Genomic DNA, 21,204 nt, shown 5'->3' on the forward strand with positions numbered 1-21,204 from the left:
AGATAGGGTTTTCTGTGTTGCTAGAATATATAGATCTATATACTTTAAAGTCTTCTTTTTCTTGAAAACTAAGGGAGCTCAACACCTTGCATGCATCTCCAACTGACATTATGATGATCTCTGAGTCACACAAACTAATTATATTGATGATATTAAAAAAAATTAAAGAATTGAGTGCCCCTTGTTTGTAGTAATTCAGGACTTTGAAGTTCCAACAGAATATCATTACTATTTGTTAGGTGAAAAATTTGCACTTGATTCTATTGCAAAACAGGTTCTTGCCTCAAATCACCTGCATTCTAATTAATTAACAGAGATAAAATATTCAGAAGATACATATGTAGCTAATTCTAGCAGATTATCATATTAGACTAAACATTTTTTAAAGAGTTTTTGATCTCTTCAGGTCACTTTTCTCCACTTTTCCCTCAGAGGACCCTTTACATCAACATCAAGACACAAAGACATAATGCAATCAAAAGCATGGTAGTACTTTACAGTGTAGAGTTCCACATGCTGCTTCTAAACATCCATCACATGCTATGCCTACATCTTCCAAACCCATGAAAGAATTTTGAGTACCTTGTTTCAGCTTTACTGAGCAAGGCATCCCATCGACTGTCCAGGAAACTCAGCTGTTTCAAGATTTTCACTCTATCAGCAGGCTCTGCTGACTCCGCAATTTTCTCCCCCTCGCGCTTGATTGCCTCAACGGTCGGCTTGCGGTCATCCAGCAGCCTCTGCAGAAGCTGCAGAGAGAGCAATCCAGCACCAGCTTATTAGGAAATATTGCAATAATGCAAACGTAACAACAGCAGACTTCTTGAAAAGCCCTCAAAACAATAAAAACCCCCAAAACCTAAATCACAATGCCTATATTGTGATAAAAATGTGAACAAAGCTAATCAAAGAGACATACATAACACACACATCAACCCTTTCCCTGGCCAACACAGGCCCATTCTAGTTTCTCAGTTGTTCTCCTAAGAACACCAGAGCTTCATGAAGCCCAAACAACAACCCCGGTTTCTCTGAGGTAAGGATGCTTGGCAGCCCAAAAAGTGAACACATAGAGCACAAAGTTCTACATAACACCCTTGAGAGAATCCAGCTATTTAGAATTAAGTTACTTTTTATAGGAACATCTATGGGAAAACTGCATGCCCTGCCAGATTTGGCATTATGGAGGTAATAGAGAGATGAGAAAATGGATACTAAAACTATTGTATAATCAACTCATCACTTACATGAGATACAATTGAGTTCACCAGTCTAGTGTAGTACACTAACTCCTCTGTGAAGAATAAAATGTGCCTCTGTCTGCAATCCTCCCTTCCTCCATTCCCTAGGTGCCTTTGGTAACACTAACATTTTGCCACCACACATATCCCAGGACAACAACCTGTAGTAGCCATAACTTTATATTAAATCTTTGGGTGGCAGTGGGCCACACAGTCCAACTGCATGAATTGTAGGTTTTATCAGCTACATTATCATTCTTTTTTCTATGACCACTATCGAAATATCCCCAAGTTTATGACACTGATAGAGTTTCTACATTAGCACAGGCCACTTCCCAGTGGGATTCCAATTAATTACCAACAATGATCACATGAAGATCAAGAGCCGAGGTTTTAAGTCTGTAATCCGCAATCCTATCTTGGTAGCACTAGAGTTAAAATCTACTAGGTTTTACTTCCTGCCTTTCAAATGGCCAAATACTGGATTTTATGCTTTCTCTTTTTCCAATGGTTCTTTAACATCCTTTCTAGATAATGTTAACAATCCAGAGCTCAGATTGCACAGTATCACTCTGTCTTATATCCAAGAAGATGAGCACTCCTCCCAGTCCTGGACAAAGTCTTGAGTTTTGAACAGATGGCTCCTTTAAACACCTCAGCACACCCCAGTGTAATATAATACACTTGAATAGATATTATGCTTTGCCAAAGACTGCAAATTTATTCTCACTGATCCAGTGGAAGGACAGAGATTCTGAAACCATTTCACTTACCTTCTGTTCTTGTATTTGGGCCTTGACAACTTTGAATTCAGCAGATGGTGGTTTCTGATTAGCCACAAGATCTTCTGTATCAATGAGCCAGCTAAGCAGAGATTCAAGGGCATCCTGAAATCTCCCACAGTGGAGGAGGGCTTCCTGCAATTGTGCAGCACGCTGGGCAACCTGAAAAACAGTAGAGGATCTCACCTATTCATTTTATTTCCGAGAAATAATTTGTTAAAATCTGTAGAACATTGTCAATATCACTAATAAATACTCTTGTTTTTGTAACTATTCATAACAGCACTATGTCACAATTCAGCATGAATCTGGATTCATGAATTGGGGCTGGAGACATCCAACGAAAATAACAGATTGACTCCCAGTAAATCAGTCTGCTCTAGTAATTCCTTACAAGTTACTCAAGCTTTATATAGTTACAGAACTATGAAATAGACTGATGGGATGTTCGCATTTCAGACGGTCTTTATTTTCCTTACAGAAAGAATGAGCCAAGATTTCAAAGTAACAGCTCTTAATAAGGCCCAGTAATGCCATCAATGAGAAATAAAAATAGGAAAGGAGAAGGCAAATATGTGAACCTCAGGTGTATCTGGTTCTGCTGCATCACTCTTTCAGGAAGAGAGCAGAAGAAGATGAGCACCATTTTTACTCCCCACCCTTTCCATTCGCAACAGCAGCTACTGCTGAAGGAAGACTTCTGAAAAGTACGGAAAAACATCTACAGCCACTTTTTCAAAGCCATGGTACTTTCTGATGTCTCAAGCAATACAATCCTTAAGGTGCTGTAAAGGAAACATTCCACAAAGCGGTGGGATTGGATCTCCAGGGATCCCTTCCAACCCCAACCATTTCACGATTCTGTGAGTCTTTTCTGAATAAAAATCCAGAACAGACTTAGAGAAAGTTTGGCAAAACCTCATAAATGACAGCAACACCTCTGGCTTTTAGCAATATAAATCTTATCCTTAGAAAAAAGTGATTGTGTAAAGCAAATACAGCTCACATTCTCAGTGAATATTTAATTTCCTGTATTTTGAAAGACATCAGCAATCAAATAATCAAAAGGCAGAACACAACAAAAGCAGGATAGTATACGAGATAATAACCTTCTTATTAAGAGTCTTCCATCGGGTGTTGACATCTTCAAGGTCGTGTTCAAGGTTTTCTGTGCTGGTACTCTTAGCAGCACTCTGAATAAGGCCCTGACCCAACCAATTTACTTCCTGTTGTTTTACTTGTAAGGGTTCAATTTCTTCTTTCTGGAATACCTGCAGTTGAAACCCAAGACAGACATGAAACATGGTAACTTCTGTCATAAAATGCATATGACGTTTACATGACAGTATGCAACAAAAACGTTACTTAAAACTGGTGTCTAGAAGAAAGGAAACCATTCCTTGTCAGGATCTTCCTAAAAAAGCATTAATAAATCTAAACAGAATAGCCTCAATCTAAACAGAGTAAATTCAATACATCATAGAAGGGGAAATGGCATACATTTCCATGAGTAGTTTTAGATAGGAAGGAAAGGGACAGAGAAAAATAGAGGCGGTGAAAGTTTAGGGGGTTGAAAAAAGAAAACTTCTGGGGGGGGGGGGCAGGGGGGAAGACTGGACAAACTCATCTGTTTAATTGTCTATCTATAAAATCTAACAAAAAACGGCACAGACCAAGAGACACAAGTGGGCATTCTTTCCAAAATTAGGACTAAAGCCAAAGTTTCAAGTCAAAGAAGCAGTGAAGGAAGAGATATTTTAAGATCTGTTTAGGAGATTATAATGGTAACAAGTGAGGAGGAGGCACTACAGATGCTGTTGAAAGAGTATCCCGGCAGACACCCAGGAAAATGAGCTTTCATTCAAAGGATACTCTTGCTAATTGCCAAGGCTTTGACCGTGCCCAACAGCAGTTTGAGCAGTTTTATGTTTGCTTTATTTTACTCCTGCAGGTATTTAGGCTTTTTCAGAGCCAGATTATTACCATTAGCAACAGCAATGTAAATCTCCATTTGTATTCAGCAGCATTAAGCTGCACTGACACAAGTGTCAATGAGATCAGAAAATGGCCTGAAGCCCCTGAATTAATTACACAGGCCAGTGAAAAATAACCAATGAATAAACAATGCTAAAGAATGCTCAACTTTTGACCCTAAATCCTTCAATTTCTATAGCAGCATTCAGTAACAGTTTTGGTGTACACTTTGTGCATTCAAAGCAACCTTTCTCAGCATCCTGAAAAGCAGAGATCACTCTGAATGTACCAGTAACTCTCCTCTTTTGCACCAAAAACACTGTGGCAAGTGATTGCTTTTGAAGCTGCAGACCTCAGGTGGCTGAGCACACTTCCACCAGCTTGACAAGTTAATCTAGCAGCTTCTCCAAATACACTAAACATGAGGGGTAAAAAAAAAATAAGCATCCCTAAGCGATTTGTTCCTACAGACAAAAAACCCCCTAAAAACAAGACTGTAGTTACGTGAAAACTGAGAACGTGCAATGAGTTGGCTGCTTCTAGAAGAAGGAAAATGCATGTGTTTTTCTTGACTGTAGGGTAAGGAGGAGGCAGAAAAATATTTCAACCCAGAATCAATAACAAATTCTTCTTTTATGTGCTATAAAGTCTCATCGTTTGAGAACAACGTCCTACCACAGAGAGGACTGATCAACATAATCTGCCCTTTGAAAATGCACACATTCTTTGTGGAGAGAAGCTTAAAATAAATTACAATTATTGCTGAGGCTAAAGTTTACCAGAACAACTTAGCAACAAAGCTTGAAGTATCTCAAATTTCAACCAGAGTGGGAAGAAAAAAATTACAGACCCGACAAACACCCTTTCCTTATTACAAAGCTTCCCTTACTCTCTTACCTCATCCACCACTCACAAAGCACTGCAAGATCCTGCGCTTGTAAAACACTACCGTAACGTCAGATCTGCTTTCTGGCACGCAAATGCAAAAGGCATCTTTCAGAAGAGGCGGTGAGCCTTTAATCTGCCTGCTTTGGAAACCACAACCATCTGATACTGTTGCTTATACCTTGATGAGTAAGGCTGCTCATGAACACATGGCCGTAGCTGCCCTTGAATGGCTTCGCCTGCGACCGCACTCGGCGCAGACAGCGAGCAGCAAGGCAGAGCACGGAGGAGGCAATTCCACCTCGGGAGCACCAGGCACCAGCTGGGCAATAACAGCCCTGCTCTAAACAGCTGGAGTAACAAATCACCCCCCAGACTTTGCCCCCAGTTCGTTTCCCACACTGACTCTTTCACCTATTTTGGACGCCCCATGTGTGCTATGCAAATGGCACTGATCACTGCATCTGCCTAATTAGTAATTTTTTCAAAGTTACGATTTTGCAATGATGGCAAAACTTAAAGAGTTTTAAAAAATATCTTTATGGTTACACTACAGATATTTCACAAATCTATTGATTTCTTTTCTAGTTACCTTGTTGGACAAGAGGCCATTGCAGACTGTATCCAAGGTGTCTTGGATGCCACTAGTCCAGATATTGCCTTTATTTCTCTCTGAGAAAACACTTGGGCAGTTTACAGTACTGTCTAATTCAAGCTGTTGAACAGAAAATGCCATTTCATTTGAGCCTGTACATGCTACACTGCATTCCTCCGTATCAGATAAAATCTCATATTTTGCAAAATCCAAGTCACTAGTATTTACAGCAGCATTAGTGTAATAAACATCTACATGAAGAGATATATCATCCACGTAATCCTCCTCTACTGTTGTGACTTGTATTTTAGTTTTTTCATGAACTTCATATGCATTTTCCACTTCATTTTTGTCAGGAGTAATACTTCTTCCATCACCTTGAAGAGGATCTTCATGTGACAGAATTTTCTCTTTGAAACTTTGTAAGTGAGAGCATTTCCCCTCCATCTCTTCCTGATCACTCTCACATGCCTGGGCATTGTTTTGTTTTACTTTTCCAGAGGGTAAAATGTCATGCAAAGCCATTCTGCCGTTTTCTTTGACAGGGAGACTCATGCTTGCAAGCAGTGGGGTTTGCTGCTCTCTGCAAATTGCTGGGATATATGGTCTGAACTGACCTACTACATGGATATCTTCTGCAGAAGACAGACTTGGTATTTGAGTTTGCTCCCCTGCTAACGGTGTCTCTTGTTTATCTTCCCTTTCTGTTGGAGGGCTGCATAAACCAGAATCATCCTCTTCCGAGGTAAGAGAATTCGTACCCCATTTGCATTTGCCTAGTCTAGCTGCCTCTGACAGATCAGCAGTTTCATTAAAGGAGCTTTCACTTCTATTAGTGTAATCTGGAAAGCTGGGTGGAACAAGCATTCTCCACGATCGTCTGTGCTCCTTCTTTTCGGTGTGAGACTTCACCTTGGGTAACCCAGCTGTCCGAATTATATCGCTGTTCAGCTTAAGAGCATCAAAGATCATTTTTTCATCTAACTTGTTAGCTTCACGGCTCCGGAGCTCAAAAACACTGGAAGAAGTAAGGGCACCATTGGAGCACAAAGTACTGATGTCCAGTGTTCTGTGACTGTAGGGTAAGGTCCGGTCTGTGAAATGCCTCGAAGAGAGGCTGCCCTTGGAGCCTGAATCGATCTGTTCATTCAGCCTCACAGTGTCATAGATAGACCTCTGGGGAACGTAGCAGTCTTCAATATTTAGATCTTCATCTTCTTCCCCTTTGCCAACACATGGAGGATTCTGACGTAGACAGTCTGGCCTGCTAAGTGGCTTCCCCATGTTGAAAGTATTCACACAAGTATACCTCCGTTTTCACAGATTCAGGGCAAACATTTAAAAAACACTAGCAATCTGAAGAAATAGTAAACTTGCCCTTAGCATAAGATGCATAGTTATGAAAATATACATCGTAAGATATGAAGTGGCTGAGGTCATTCATAATCAGTGCATCCGTTTGACTTTACCTGGATATGAGGTTTTCCACCCCCCAAATATAAAGTGCTTCAGTAAAAAAGTAACAGAGATGTCCCAAAGTCACAGGAAAACAAAGTATAGCAGAAACCAGCAGTAGCCAAATACGTCATATACTCAATGGAAGGCTTCATTTACTTTTCCAGGTCAGAATCTGTATCTGAAATCTCCCGAATAAGCCTTCAAATGAACAAATGTTACAGAAGGCAGTACATTATCTTCTGTACATGACTGCTTAACTGTAATCCATTTAGCAGGCTTGCAGGGTCCCATCTCCTTTATAAATAAAACATGGTGTGGCAGCTTTAAAAGACAGAATCCACAGTGGCTTATATGGTCCTGACCAAGGCACGGAGAAAATCCTGGGTGGTGGGGGGAAATAAGTTAAATCCACAACAGTAAGAATAATAAAACAGCCCTTTACTTTTTTGGCAGTAGCTATAAATAACCTTGATCTGAAAGGCAGCTTATCCTCCTCTTGCAACAGGCTTGTTCGCGGTGCCTCCACAAGTCCCACAGGAAAACATCACTTTCTAGCAGCCAAGCCGATGCGTTCTTTGAGCAGACCGTCGGAAGACCAATGTTTCAGACCGATTCTCCCGATGCCATCCTGGAGAGCTCTTTAAGGCAGCTGCAGAGCCCAGCAAGCGCGGCGCGATCCCCGAAGGCACGGCAGGTTTACATTCGGCAGGTCCCGGCTACAAGCTGCAGCTAGCGGGCTGCCCTCGCCTCCTCCTCATCTCTGAGCGCAGCTGCTGAGAGCCGAGGGAGGGAAACCCCCACCGCGCAGCGCCGGCGCGTCCCGCCCGGCGCGGCCGCCCCGCGCCCCGGCTCGCCCGGCTGCAGCCGCCAGGAACGCCCCGCTTCGCTCTCCAGCAAACATCTGCCACCGGCCCGCCCGCGCCCGCAGCGCCGCTCGGGGGGCTCCCCTCCCTCCGGCCCTCCCCGCCGCCTCCCTATCTGCCCAGCCGCCCGCGCTCGGTGCCGCGCAGGGGGCTGGCGGGGGCAGGCGGCGGCGAGGCTCCGCCGCCCGCCCGGCCGTGACATCACTCCCGCTCCGGAGCGCCGGGGGAGCGGCCGAGCCCGCTGCGGCCGGCTCCTTCCCGGGAGCGACTCTGGCCAGGGAAGGAAGCGGCGCTTTCACCGCGCCCGCACGCCATCGCCCCGTCTCGTGAAGCAGTCATTTCAATGGAGGCTTCCTTTCCAAAGTTACACCGAAACTTTACCTCTGTGTTACTTAAAAAAAAAAAAAAAAAAAAAATCCCCCAAACTCGCCTAGTGTTTAGATTAGGTGTTGGAGTAGTCACAGATTGCTCCACCTGACATGCAAAGTTCAGTCCAGTTCAGTCTGTTCACTAGCCCCGAGGCAAGAGCGTAGGGCTGACAGGGCAGCCTCTCCTGAAAAATTCAGCTCCCACTGAAAGAAACTTAAAGTATTGGGGGAAAAACCTAACTAAATCTGAAATACTTTTTCCCCCCCAGTGGGATTTATTGGAGCCCTAAACCAGCCTATCAGGACAAAGATTCCGGTTTTGGAAATGGACATCTTTTAAATACAGTTCAACACTGTGCACCTACACTTCTAGCACACAATCACGCAGGGGAAGGGCTGGAAGACTCACAGTAACTTGCCAACAGCACAGGAGGAGTTGCCATGACCGAGCAGCTCCACTCCAGCAGAAGCCAAAGCCCTAACGACCTGAGCTGCTGGTGTGACAGCAGCCATCAGTGTTAGGGACAATTCAGATCTCAGTTTAAGGACAGCATAAGGCACTCAGTGCTCAAACTTAACACAGTGCATTGACTACAATCAACTTGAGCATTCTGCATTAAGCAGCAAGCAGGATACACTGTATGCAACAAATACAAACATACCACACTTCATGTTTATTGATTTACTTAATAAACAGTCAGCTACATATCAAAACACTAAGGTCATGCAAAACAAATTCTCTCTTCCTCCTCTCCGGTAAGCAGCCATATACTATTTGGATTATGCCAGATAATCCACTCTGGATTCTCTAGCAGAGAATATACTATAATGGTAAAGATGCAAAAAGAATTTTAGATACTTTTGATGAAAGATCCTATCATCCATGGTTATTTTCACCCAAAACAACCAAAACCAGATAGATCCCTGCTGAATTCAGAAAGTGCTGCATGATTTTGCAGGGGAAGTGTATAGCCGAAATTGGTCTGTATTTGTTCAACAGCAAAATTATTTTAACATTTTTAAAATAGTTTTACATTTTTCACTATTTCTGCTGAAGACTTGTATGACAAGTCACTTTCAAAACACAGCTCTTAAAAAAATTTTAATACTTGCTTACATTACCTTTGCTTTTCAATACTGACCTTAATTGTAGTAAATCCCATTGAAGATTTTGGTATCTTATTCTAGGGTTTGTAAACAGCGCATGGGATGTGCTACACTTAGCTCAAAGAGAAACTTAAAGAGAAACTTCTGAATGTGCCTTCAACATTATTTGCCTTCAAAGCAAAAATCAGAGGACTGACACCCTCTACATAACTAATAAGACATGTGGATGTGGCATTTGGGGACAGACTTGGCAGTACTGAGTTAACATTGTTCTTAATGTTCCTAAAGGTCTTTTCCAACCTAAACAATTCTGTGGTTCTATAACATAAGCCAATTAAAATCTTAGTTCAAGCTTATTGGCAGGAATACTTAGGCTACCTAAAAATTCCCATAAAGTCCAGTTAGAAGGCAACCTCTAATGACTATATCTACTTGAAATCCAAAAATAAAAGCAAAAATCAAATGAACTACATACTTATGAAAGCTGTAACAATTACATGTTGGTTTTACTAAGAAGAATGACATAAAATAATTCAACTTTGAGTTCTTTCTCTATTTCAGAGAGAAACTAGTTGCAAATGCTTCTCCAACTGCAAACATTCTAGCACTGTGCAGCTACTCAAACCCAGAGTGTTTGGCTCAGTCCATTTGCACAATTCTTTTTTGTTTTGCATTTGAAGAATGGTGGCAGACTCAGTGTACCTTAACAAACCTAATTTACTGAAATTTCCTTTCAGGACTAATCTACACATTGCATACAGACTTTGGGGTAGAAAGTGTCTTGCAAAGCCAAGTTAATTAGTACTTTTTTGTGTGTGTTTTATATTAATTGAGATAAATTCTTCATTTGATTATACTGTTCCTGAAGTGAAGTAAGAGTCATGGTTCTACTTTGAAATTAACTGCTCTGAAAATTTTCATTTACAGAAAGTAAATTTTATAACTGCACTGTAAATATAGTTTAATGCTGATGGCAACTACTTACAGTTTAACACTGATGGTGACTACTTTCAATTTAACACTCTATACTGACTGGAATAAGCACATCACAAAGAAGAAATATAAATAAAACAAGTATGCATATGCATTTAAATATATATATATATATTATACAACTCAAAGCCAGTTTATCTTTTAAAAAACACTGTGTTTTAATGTCATGCCAAGAAGATGCACACAGCTCTAACTCTTTGTACATAAAAATTGGTTAAACCACAAAAACCACCTCTGGCCCATTACACAAGATCCTTCCCTGAAGAGAGTGAAGATTTCATGTTAATAGATCTATAACAAAGAACAACTCTTTTGCCTTACTCTTGAGGAACTGAAGTTGACTGTAGCTGACCACAGAAGCTAAAGACATAGGGAGGCAGACAGTGGTTTTGTGGCCATAGCCACATTTTCAGGTTGTGTGTGTTTGCCTACGTGCACAAACACGAGAGCAAACACAAACACACCACGAGTGGAGCAGGATCTGTGGGAGCCAGTCTCCCTACAGTTTGCTGCCTCAGGTGGAACTGTTCTCTGGAAGGGCACAGAGTATAAACAGATAGATTACTTACTGTAATTTTGATATGCCCCAGTAGCACTGACACCAAGCATTAGGAGAGTTGATCCCTATCCTCCTGCTATCAGTATCTCTTCACTAACTACACACTCACTTAGTAAAATTTCCCATTCTGGTCTCCCTATTTCCTTTCTTAAAGGGCTCCTCACTCTGCTGTTTTATTTCTGCATTTGCTTTTCACTTATTTAAACAACCCCTTCACTTTTTCATCATTCTTCACCTCCTGTTTAATGGCATTGTGTTTTTAATCATAAGCAAAAGCATGGTCTAAAAAGTTGCTTCAAGCAAAACACATTTCTAAGCTTATAAATATCTCATATAAATACAATCCCAGAGTAGACTTCTGGATATAAACAATGCTGCTATCACTGTTCTCCTTTAATGTCTCTCCAGGGGTTTTTTTTTTGTGTCTTACCACGTAAGCTCTTGTATTACCAGGGATGCTGTTACCCCACTGGTCTGCACGGGTCTCTCACTCCCAAAGTGCTCAATTGCTTTGTTGCGTCCAGTGCCCTGATGAAGTAGAACACTGGGACAACACACAAGGAACTGGATTTTCCTACCACCCACTCATCAGGTTGTAATTCTCCGGAAACATTTTTCTTTATAATAAAATACATATTTGTACATATACAATTAATTGTGTAAAATACATATTAACAAAGACCCGAAGCTCCACCTAATGTTTGCAAATGCAAGAAAAGTGGTGAAATCAGAGATGCCAAACTGGTTACAACTGAAGTCCTGTACAGTCAATGTAAGCAAGAGCATTCACAGCAAGAGCTGTTGCTCTTTTCCAATATCTAAAGTGTTTTACTAACCATATACAAAGAAAAGCCATTTGTTTCTCTTTTAAATTGAAATAGACTTGTTAGGATAGACTGGCATACAATTTTAATCCTCCCAGTCTAATGGAATCTCCTCATAATGTAACTATTTGTTCAAGATTTTTGTCTCTATTTATGCATTCTCAAAGATCACCAAAACTCACAGTAACTTCAATTTGAAATTCCCAGGTGAAAGTTTTCTGGTTTAATTTGCCTTTGCAATATGGCTTAAACAAGCAAAATGCACCCTCTGTTGGCCAGCCATGTAATGACTCTTTTCCAAGGTCATCAAATTTTTAACAGCATGGCTCATCAAAACCTGCAATGAAAGTTTGGCTTTATCTTCAAGTGTCAACTATGTACAAGTCATACAAACATATGAATTAATAGTATATTGGAAAGAAACCAAAGCAGTGCAGAATATTCAGTGCTACTATATAGCCATTAGGATTTATGATTTTTTCAAACATGAAAAATTATTTATGATTTATGATATTTTTCAAACCCTGCTTACATCTATAAATCATTCTGGTGAGCTCTGGAAATTCATTTCTTGTAACCTAATCCAAGCAAATATCTGTTATTTCAGCAGCAAAGTTCAATTAACACTCACTATCACTGCAATGCATGTCTTTGAGCTGGACATGGATTGCTAGCTGGCACATTAAAAAAGCTACACACAGAAGCTCTTGAGTGCATTTTGGATAAGGATGCTACAGAAAAATCCCAATACCATACAGGGATTATTTTGCCTGTTTTCTTTTTATTAGGATGTTTCTAGGTAAGGGTGGAATTCAGTGAGGTAAAACTGGCCAGTGTATCAGAACAGAAAATGACAAGTAACATCTTAAATCTAAATATGCTGAAACCTACACTGAAAAAACCTAAACTGCTCAGATGAGCAAAGTCAATGTGGGCTGGTATGTGAACACTGGAGTCTAAAATTCACACCACTGTGAAGATGAAAGTTATGTAATGCATGGACATCAAATAGACACAATATGAAGTTTCTCAAAACCAGAAAGGCAAATGGATTACAGAAGATAACAAGATAGTGAAGAGAGGTGAAGAGGGAATTGGGATGCAGAAATTGGGAGCTGAGATGTAAAATTCCCAATGTCTGCCAAGTGGTAGCAAAGAAAATCTTCTCTGCAGCATAAGATCCCCATTTAAAACAGATAAAAGGCATACAGGCAGAACAGACTGCTGTGAAACAAGACTCTTCTAAGGTCTGCACTTAACAAATCCCTTTCACTATGATGTTTAATAAAATTGTATTGTGGTAAAATACTTAATAATAGTAAGAAAGCAATCTTCCTACCTTGAATGTATTCAGCTGCTGATTTATAGCCTCTGTTTCCATTCCAACAGGACCTTGTGACTCTTCATGTTCTTCGGCTCTCCCAAGCAGAGTGGAAAATTCTTTTAGCTTAGTGTAAAACTCCTCAACACGGCAAATAGTACCCTCCACTTGATCTTCCCTGGCTTTTGCTCTGTCTTTTAGCTTGTTGCACTGTTTATTTAGAGCTTCCAAGTCTCTCTTTATACCAACAAGATCAGGAGAAGCTTCAGCTTCTGTGGCCAGCATAATTTTACAGTTTTTATTAGCATTTTCATTATTCATTATAAGATCCTCCAACTTTTTCATGAAACATTTTATGTCCTCTCTCTGTGACTGCAGTACCTTGAGATCTCTCCCCACTGGAGCCATGCTATCAAGTTCATCATCAAACTCTGCAAACTGAGAGAACATCTCTCGGATGCTGTTTTGGAAATGGCCAATTCCCTGAAGTTTGGTCTCTAGGAATGAGCACCTATCCTCAACCTGCTGCTTCACTGCTGTGTATTCTTGCTCCAAAGATTCAGCTTGGAGTAAGAGGTCAGAAACACCTGCTGAATCAGAAGCTTCTACCACCAGGTCTTGGGCAAGCTTTTTTGCTAAATCAACGTGAGGCTTTAAAGCTTGCAAGGCTTTCTGCTGGGCCTGCATCATTGTCAGGTGTTTGTTACTGAACGACTGAGGTCCAAGCGAGTCATGAGCTTCCAGATGCTCTTTGGCACTTTTAAGCTGTCTTTCAGTTTCCCTGGATGAGTCCTGAAACTCTTTCAGTCTTTGTGCCATATTTTCCAAGCACTCTCTCTTCTTATGTAACTGTTCTGTAACCACTTTCACATTCTGATTCAGCACCTTAGTTTCTTCTTGAACAATTTCTTTATCCGTTTGACTTGCATTGAGCAAACTTTCAGCAGAATTATTTAATAGTTCCACCATCCCGTGGTGTTTATCCAGGTCCTTCTGCCATGCCCTCACCTGAACAATAGAATCCTCTATTTCAACAGGGTTTATGCCAACTTTCAATTCACATAGGTTACTTTGGCACTTCTCTATCCACGGCTGCAGATTTTCTACATGTTGCTTATATTTGAGGGCTTTCTCCAGACAATCTGCTAATTTATCTTCCCTTTCTTTTACCTTTTTATTCACTTCATCCCAGTTATTCTTAAGTGTGGCAATTTGGGATTGTAACTCTGCTTTGTCATCTCCTTGAGTCTTCTGTAAGATACTTTCTCCTTCTGCAACAATTCTTTCATAGGAACTAATCTGATCGGTCATTGTCTTCTTAAAATCTTTCTGTTCTTCAATTAGTGATTGCAAGGCATCAAGTTTGGCTGACACAGGACGAGCCTGGTTCAGCTCTTCTTTCTTTTTGCTCAGCCAGGCCTCAAAGTCCTTAGACATCTGCTGGAACTGATGAGAAGTGGCGTATGCTGACTGAAGCTGCTGAACATGGTTATCTACAAAGGAGAAGGCAGCACAGAGGTTCATTAGCAGAACCTGCTAGTATTCAGTGAAAAAAATAAGTAATATTGATTGTATTATGCATAATCAATTTTAAGAAAGCCAGTCCTCAGTATGTGGAGTTTGACTGGCAGACAACCAAGTTTCTTGCAAGGGGCAGACTCATTCCTGTAATACAGAAGGCAGTAGGACATGAATGAAATGAGGTGAGCTTATCCAGTCTGTGTCTACATGGATCCCATTTGAGCAGATTTTGCTGGTAAAAAACACACAATTGTGATTCATAGCACTAGGCAGTGTAAGCACAGGAAATATTAAGTGGTATAACCCAGGAGTGTCTAAGTCATGGCCTACAGGCAATACATCCTCCTAGGGAGATTCTTTGAAGTTCCTCATGACCAGAGGAAATTAAAAACCCAAAACTGAGGCTGCTAGGGAGAACAAAGTATGATATCACTTACAATGTAAGAGCACTTACTTGCTCAATTCTGTTGCACAAGGTAAGGAAAGGCTGCAGATTACCAGCCCCTTTCTGTCACAGGCAGTTTTATACAATTACCACTGTGCTTCACTAAGCCATTAACTGGTGTTTGCCTAAAAATTGTTATTTTGGTTTATACTCTGCCCCTATGAAGCTAGTAGCTCAAGGAACAGCATCCTCTTTTTGTCTTCTAATTCAGTGAAGATGCACCTTAAGGAAGACATTACAAAAACCTTGTTATTTTACTCCAAGAAATTATCTCCTAAACTATTCATTAGAGATCCCAAGCATAGTTCTTACCTTTTCAAGGCATTGGAATTGTTCTAAATTCTAATGTAAAACTGCTTGGGGGTTTGGACTGGAAAGAGAACTGGCATCAGGCTCAGTTCACCTGTATTACAAACTTTTACCTTCCTTTATGCCTTAATTATTGTTTTTCTTTAAATAAATACTAACCTGATTTTTGCTCGATATCCTTAAATGATTTTAAGATGCCATCTAACTGTCTGGTAAGTTCTGCTTTCAAATACTCTTCCCCAATCAGAGTTGACAGCTCTTCACAAAGAGCTTGTGCTGCATTTATATTCTTCATTTCCTGTTCTATTTCCTCCTTCATTTCTTTAGCAATTTCCAGCTGTTGTTTCACAGCATCAGGTTGTGTACTCACAGCCAGGCTGCTGCTGAGTTTACTATCCAAGGCACTTAGCTTATCAGAGAGACTTCTGAGTAAACTTTGATACTCTGTGCTTTTCACAATGGCTTGGTCAATTCGGTCACATCTCTTCTTCAGCTGGCTGGTTAGACTGTCCCACTTTTGTGCCACAGCTGCCAGTTGTTCTTTTACAATTTCATGTGAGGGTGGATGTTCACCAGGTCTCTCCAGAATCCCCTGCCCAGCCATAGTTAACTGCTCATATTGTGGCTTTCTGGTGTCAAACTCTTTGAGCAGAATCTAGGAAAAAAAGAGAATTTTGAAAAGGATTTATAATGAGAAAAAAAAGGGCTTCTAACAAAAAATCATGTAGAATTTTTTGTAGCTAAGCTCTATTATTAAGTGTATCCAAGTTTAAAAGCCAGTGAAGTAAATGTGCCTTCTACATAAACTGTGTTTTTTCCAAGTATCTACATCAAAGAAACAGAAAAAAATGAGGTGAATTTACACATCATCTAATAGAAATTCAACCAGGATATACAAGTAAACAATGAATTCTGTTAATACTATGGTAATTAAGTAACCACAGCAAGCAAAGTAAGTGCTGTTTAATTTCAAGTAGCGTCTTCTTTCCTAGACAGTTTTGACATTTGTCTTAAGAAAGAACTTCAAAGAAGGTGTATTCTGACATAATATTGCAATGTTTTATTATAGAACAGAGACTATTTGGCTAGTTCACAAAATGACTGAATGTGTAGTGTAAGACGTTTTAAGTTTATATCACTGGTTCTCAGTTGTTTTTTTGGGTTTGTTTTTTTTTGACAGTAAGTCACAGTGCTTGCAAAAGAAGGGAAAAATATAATGGTTTTACTTTACAGAACATTCCAAACCCTTTCTAAGTCAATTAGGTTGAACTTTTAAGGACTGTGGAGTGATACATGATAGTCTTATACCACCTGTCTAGACTTCTGAAGTACTTACAAAACCAATATTGAGTCATAGTATTTCACATACTATTAGATCATAGTTCATGTTTCAAATACTTCATTTTAAACAATACTGATACTGATCAACATCTTCTCAACATTTTTCTTTACCTGTTCTGATCCCTTTTCACTCTTATGGTAATTTTTTCTTGTAATTACTGTAGTCAAGTATGATGTAAGCTGATACCTAAAGATAAACAAATCTAATGGCTTATACTAACCACATTCTGCTCTAGATGCAAAATAGCACTTTGCTAATACCAAAAAGGCAGAAGAAACTTAAATCAATCATGTGTGTTGGCACTACTCACCTGAACCTGTTGCTTTTGTGTATTCAGCATATTAGGATCAATTGATAATGGTCCCAGCACACTGACCATTAGCTCCTTTTCTACAAGCCAGTGTTTTAGCTGAGCTTCTGCTGTCTGGAACTGGATCAGGTAATTTGAAGACTCCTCCAGTTTTTGTTGTCTCTCAGATGTAACTTGATTGAGCTCTTTCCATTTGGAATCTAACAATGATAATGTTAACATATTGCATGCATGTTCTAGCAGATGGATTGTGAGACAGCAGACTATATATGAAACATAAACAGAGCTCTCTCATAAGGCTTCATACTGATTAACTCCAGATGCCTTATTGTAGTGACTCTGCAAATAACATTTTTTAAGTCAGATCCACGTACACTTGGATGACAGTCAGCCACGTGTGGAATTTTTAGAGCAATGAATATTGTACATGTAATAAAATTATGCTAGAATATTACTAAATTAAATACCCCCAGATTTAGGCTTTGGTCTCAAATTATATATAAGGCAAAGGGTTCTACTCAGTTATAACTCAGGTGCCTGATTTAGATAGACAAATGTCCCTGCTTATTCCATAATAAAGCCTCATAAGTTTTCAAGGGTGATGAGAAACAGAAAATTAGGCTTCGACTCTGAACAGCCCTCTGAAAAAGCCTAACTCTTTCAAATGTCTGTATCATTCATCTAAAACCATTAATTTAAAACATCTAAACCAGGTACCCAGTGATGGGCAATGAGAATACTTCTGCATATAGGTATTTCAAAAGCGCTCTGTGAGCTTAGGTTCACACCTAAGTCTGTGGTCTTTTCCACTATGGCAAGTGGCTTCCAGAGCAGCCTTTGAGTCTTAATCTTGTAACTTCCCCCTTCCCCTCTGTGATACTGTCAGTGCTTGCTCAGTCAGCTCTTGTATTTTGCTAACTTTCCCTCTCCCCGATTTTCATCCCTGTTTTTTACAGTTCTGTTTGCTACTCCACAGTCCTCTGCTCATTCTATATTAATCCCCTTTCAACACTGCCAAGGGTCTGTTGGAGACCTTACCTGCCACTTAAACTTTTCAGAGTGTCACTTACAAGCAGAACAGACTGTAAACATTCTCAGCTTCAAAATTACTGTTTGTGTAGCAATGGAAATGCCTATCACCATGAAACAAGACTGACATACCATGGTATTAATTTAAAATATGACTAACATAAAAACAATTTTTAAAAGCTCGTGACAATTAGGTGCTGTAATAACTCAAAATCTATTTCCTAAACATGGTAATTTTCTTTATTTTCATTGGCTTCTTAAAGTTTTTAGCAACATTTAGAAAGCAGCAAAAAAACACCAAACCCACAAAATGCCAAAAGCCACTATTTCATGGGAAAAATACATGCGGAAGACCACTACCAACAACTCAAACCATTTTCTACATGAAATTGGAATCACCTTATTCTGTTATATTTTGCAAAAAGAACAAAATATATATATTGCTTGTAACTGGCCAGTGAAGTTTTAGCTGCACAATGTTTGAGAAAGATAAAGCCTCTCAAACAGGGAATCAAGCTCCCTGTGCACTAATACAAATTCAAAGCCCATGAACATCACTGGAATTACTTTAGATCTACATGGAATTGGAGTTATTTCCACAGAATTTAAGAGGTAAGAGGAAACAAGGTATTAAAAATACTTGTTATTGGTAATAAATTTAAAATCTCATAATAAAACAATTTCCAAATCAGTCTGAGCTATAATATAGCTTTATTGAAATACCTATTTTATCCAACGTTTGTCTCCACTTAGGTGCCTCAGGAGAGTTAGGGTTCTTCTCCAACAGCTCTGTAACTTTATCCTTCAGTTCCTGCACTTTATTTGCACTTTGCTTTAATTCAGTTTCAAAAAGCTGAAAATTTAGATGATAAAATAAATAAATAAGAGACTAATGAAGAATGGTAAAGTTTGCAGTCCATAATACTGAGATGCAAAACATGAAAATAAAAAAAACTATCTAGCCTGTATATACTACTTTTCTGCTGTGAATCTCAAAATATGTTATATTGGCATATGTTGCTAGTCAATTTTTTTAGAAGAGAGAACCTGACTGATATAAACTATATTAATAATTGTTGCTTAATTTGAAAAAGTGACAGAACTAGAAGAATTCAGATAAGTAAGATTCACTATTCACATCATATTCACATATACTTGGAATCTATTTGTGTACAGAAAGCAAACTGACTGATGCAAAGTACAGCTCACAGCAGAAATAACCCAGCTAGCTCTGACAGAGTGGGGTGTAGTGTGGCCTCATTTACCTCAGTAGAAGTCCTGCTATCAGGACTTCTACTGAGGTAGAAGCTATTTTCATGTAGCTCTCCTAAACCCATAGTTTAAACAGAATCAGAGTTTTAAGTGTAAACCTAACAGAAGAGAACCCGAGATCTCTAACCTGAGATACTCCAGCAAATCCTAATTAATGCTGCTCTTGCAGACAGAAGTGAATGTTTCTTATTAATTATCCAAAACCCACAAAAAATAAACACTGAACAAACTGTACTTGATTTAGAATTTCTAGTAAAAGGTCCAGTGCATCAGATGACTCTTCCTGGGCACTCACTCAGTTTTCCAACTATTTGTGAATACTTTTCTATTGCTACACTGCGGGTTAGATGCTCATGATAGCTTTGCACATTCTCTGTTAAGAAAAAAGAGCTGGTTTTCTTTCACACTTAGTCTGAATTTTATGACTGAATGTTTTCCAAGTCTGAGGAAGTTGGTAGCTGGTCAGGTTAATTTTTAAGGGTGACCCGCCAAATATAAAAGAAACTCAGTTAAAGCTAATTCTGTCTTTGTTTATATACAATCACAAGCAAGAAAAGAATTTTCCCTCTCCATTACATTTCCCTTTCTAGATGAACCTTACATATGTAAATATTGTCCTTCATTGCTAGGGAAACATATGTCTCCAATGCTGAAACAGGACAGACGCTCTCTGCTGAATCAGTGGTTTTCTCATATCAATTATAAAGGGGGAAGGAGGCTCTTGTGCAGCTATATAACTTAACAAGCATGACAGGGCTGCTGAAGAGAAACACTGCCTTGAAGAGACATAAGCCACTGCAGCTGCAGAGACCGGGAGGTCTGTGGAGCATCAGTGAGCCAGCAGCTGCAGAAACAGCTTTTGGACCCATACAGCCCTTCAGATATTAAAAGTAATCTATTACATACCTCTAAACCACTGAGATTAAAAAGTTTATTGCTCAATCAGCATAGCCTCACCTTTTCAAATTGTCCATCAAAATTACCATTTTCTGACCTGCAAAACTCATTCTGTCTGACATAGTGCTCCTTTATTCCACTGACACAGTTTGCCAGATTTGCTCTAAGCCTGACTAATACGCTTAGTAGGACCATTTAAATACTCTCTGTAACATAAAGCTAGACTGAGATATCAGTTATTTCATAGCATCTGCCTAATAACTACAAGAAAAAGTATTTGTTTGAAGGCATAAAGTACCTTATGTTGTTCAACTTGGGCTTTAACTGCTTCACTATCTGTTGGAGCAGCTTCCCATTCTGATGCAGTTTTGTCCATCTTTTGCAACCAATGCATCATTGAGGCTGATTCTTCCTGAATATTTTGCATTTTTGAAAGCATACTTTCTAGTTCTGAAATCTTTTCATTCAATAAAACTCCCAAATCTTCATAGCTGTGATTTACATTAGACATAGCTTGTTGAACAGCTGTCAGTTCTGTAAAAAGAGGTGCATGAGGACTGTGTTAGAAGTTACAAGCCCTTGAAACAATACGGAATGCAGTGAAACAGTACTGAACAGTAGCTAATAGTCCCCTAAATAAGAAGTAACTGAATATGTTAGAGTTATTTCCAATCCACTCTAAATGTGGCAACACTACATCTGAATGAGCTAATATAAGTTCCTATGTGCAAGAACTTTTAATTTCACAGAAAGCACCATTTCAATACGTACAAGTGCAGAGACATGTTTCAATCTTTCTACCCATTGCTGTTTTAGTATTTTAAGTAACAATTCCATGACAAAAAGTTGAATATATTGGGCTACAGTTCAGCTACTATAAAGCCCTTATATAAAAATTCCTTTGTTTCTATAAAAGTCGGTCACAGTGATACAAATGTATATAAAATGGGTGTCTTTGTATACATATATTTGTGTATACACATGTTGTGAATACTGATGGGTGTTAAAGTTGCAATCCCCATTGAAAGGTATTTCTCAAAAGTCATGTTTTATATTTAAATAGCCATCCCCGTATACATTTATAAAAGTATATATTGATTCAGAAAACA

At 39.3% G+C, this 21,204-nt stretch overlaps 1 protein-coding gene across 10 annotated transcripts in view; it reads right to left on the bottom strand.

Moving 5' to 3' along the window:
• LOC135296195 (dystonin-like) overlaps positions 1-21,204 on the bottom strand; it is a 288,180-nt gene that overhangs the window by 61,151 nt on the left and 205,825 nt on the right. For all 10 annotated transcript variants that reach the window (XM_064412231.1, XM_064412229.1, XM_064412227.1 and 7 more), the window contains 8 exons: positions 20,394-20,629; positions 18,650-18,779; positions 16,898-17,097; positions 15,405-15,900; positions 12,989-14,463; positions 3,133-3,294; positions 2,015-2,185; positions 583-749 (listed from right to left, as the gene is read on the bottom strand). In XM_064412231.1, coding sequence (XP_064268301.1) covers positions 583-749; positions 2,015-2,185; positions 3,133-3,294; positions 12,989-14,463; positions 15,405-15,900; positions 16,898-17,097; positions 18,650-18,779; positions 20,394-20,629 — 3,037 coding nt within the window. The remainder of the gene's footprint in view (positions 1-582; positions 750-2,014; positions 2,186-3,132; positions 3,295-12,988; positions 14,464-15,404; positions 15,901-16,897; positions 17,098-18,649; positions 18,780-20,393; positions 20,630-21,204) is intronic.

The sequence above is a fragment of the Passer domesticus genome, chromosome 3 (assembly GCF_036417665.1).
Source record: "Passer domesticus isolate bPasDom1 chromosome 3, bPasDom1.hap1, whole genome shotgun sequence".
In the NCBI taxonomy this organism is placed as follows: domain Eukaryota; kingdom Metazoa; phylum Chordata; class Aves; order Passeriformes; family Passeridae; genus Passer; species Passer domesticus.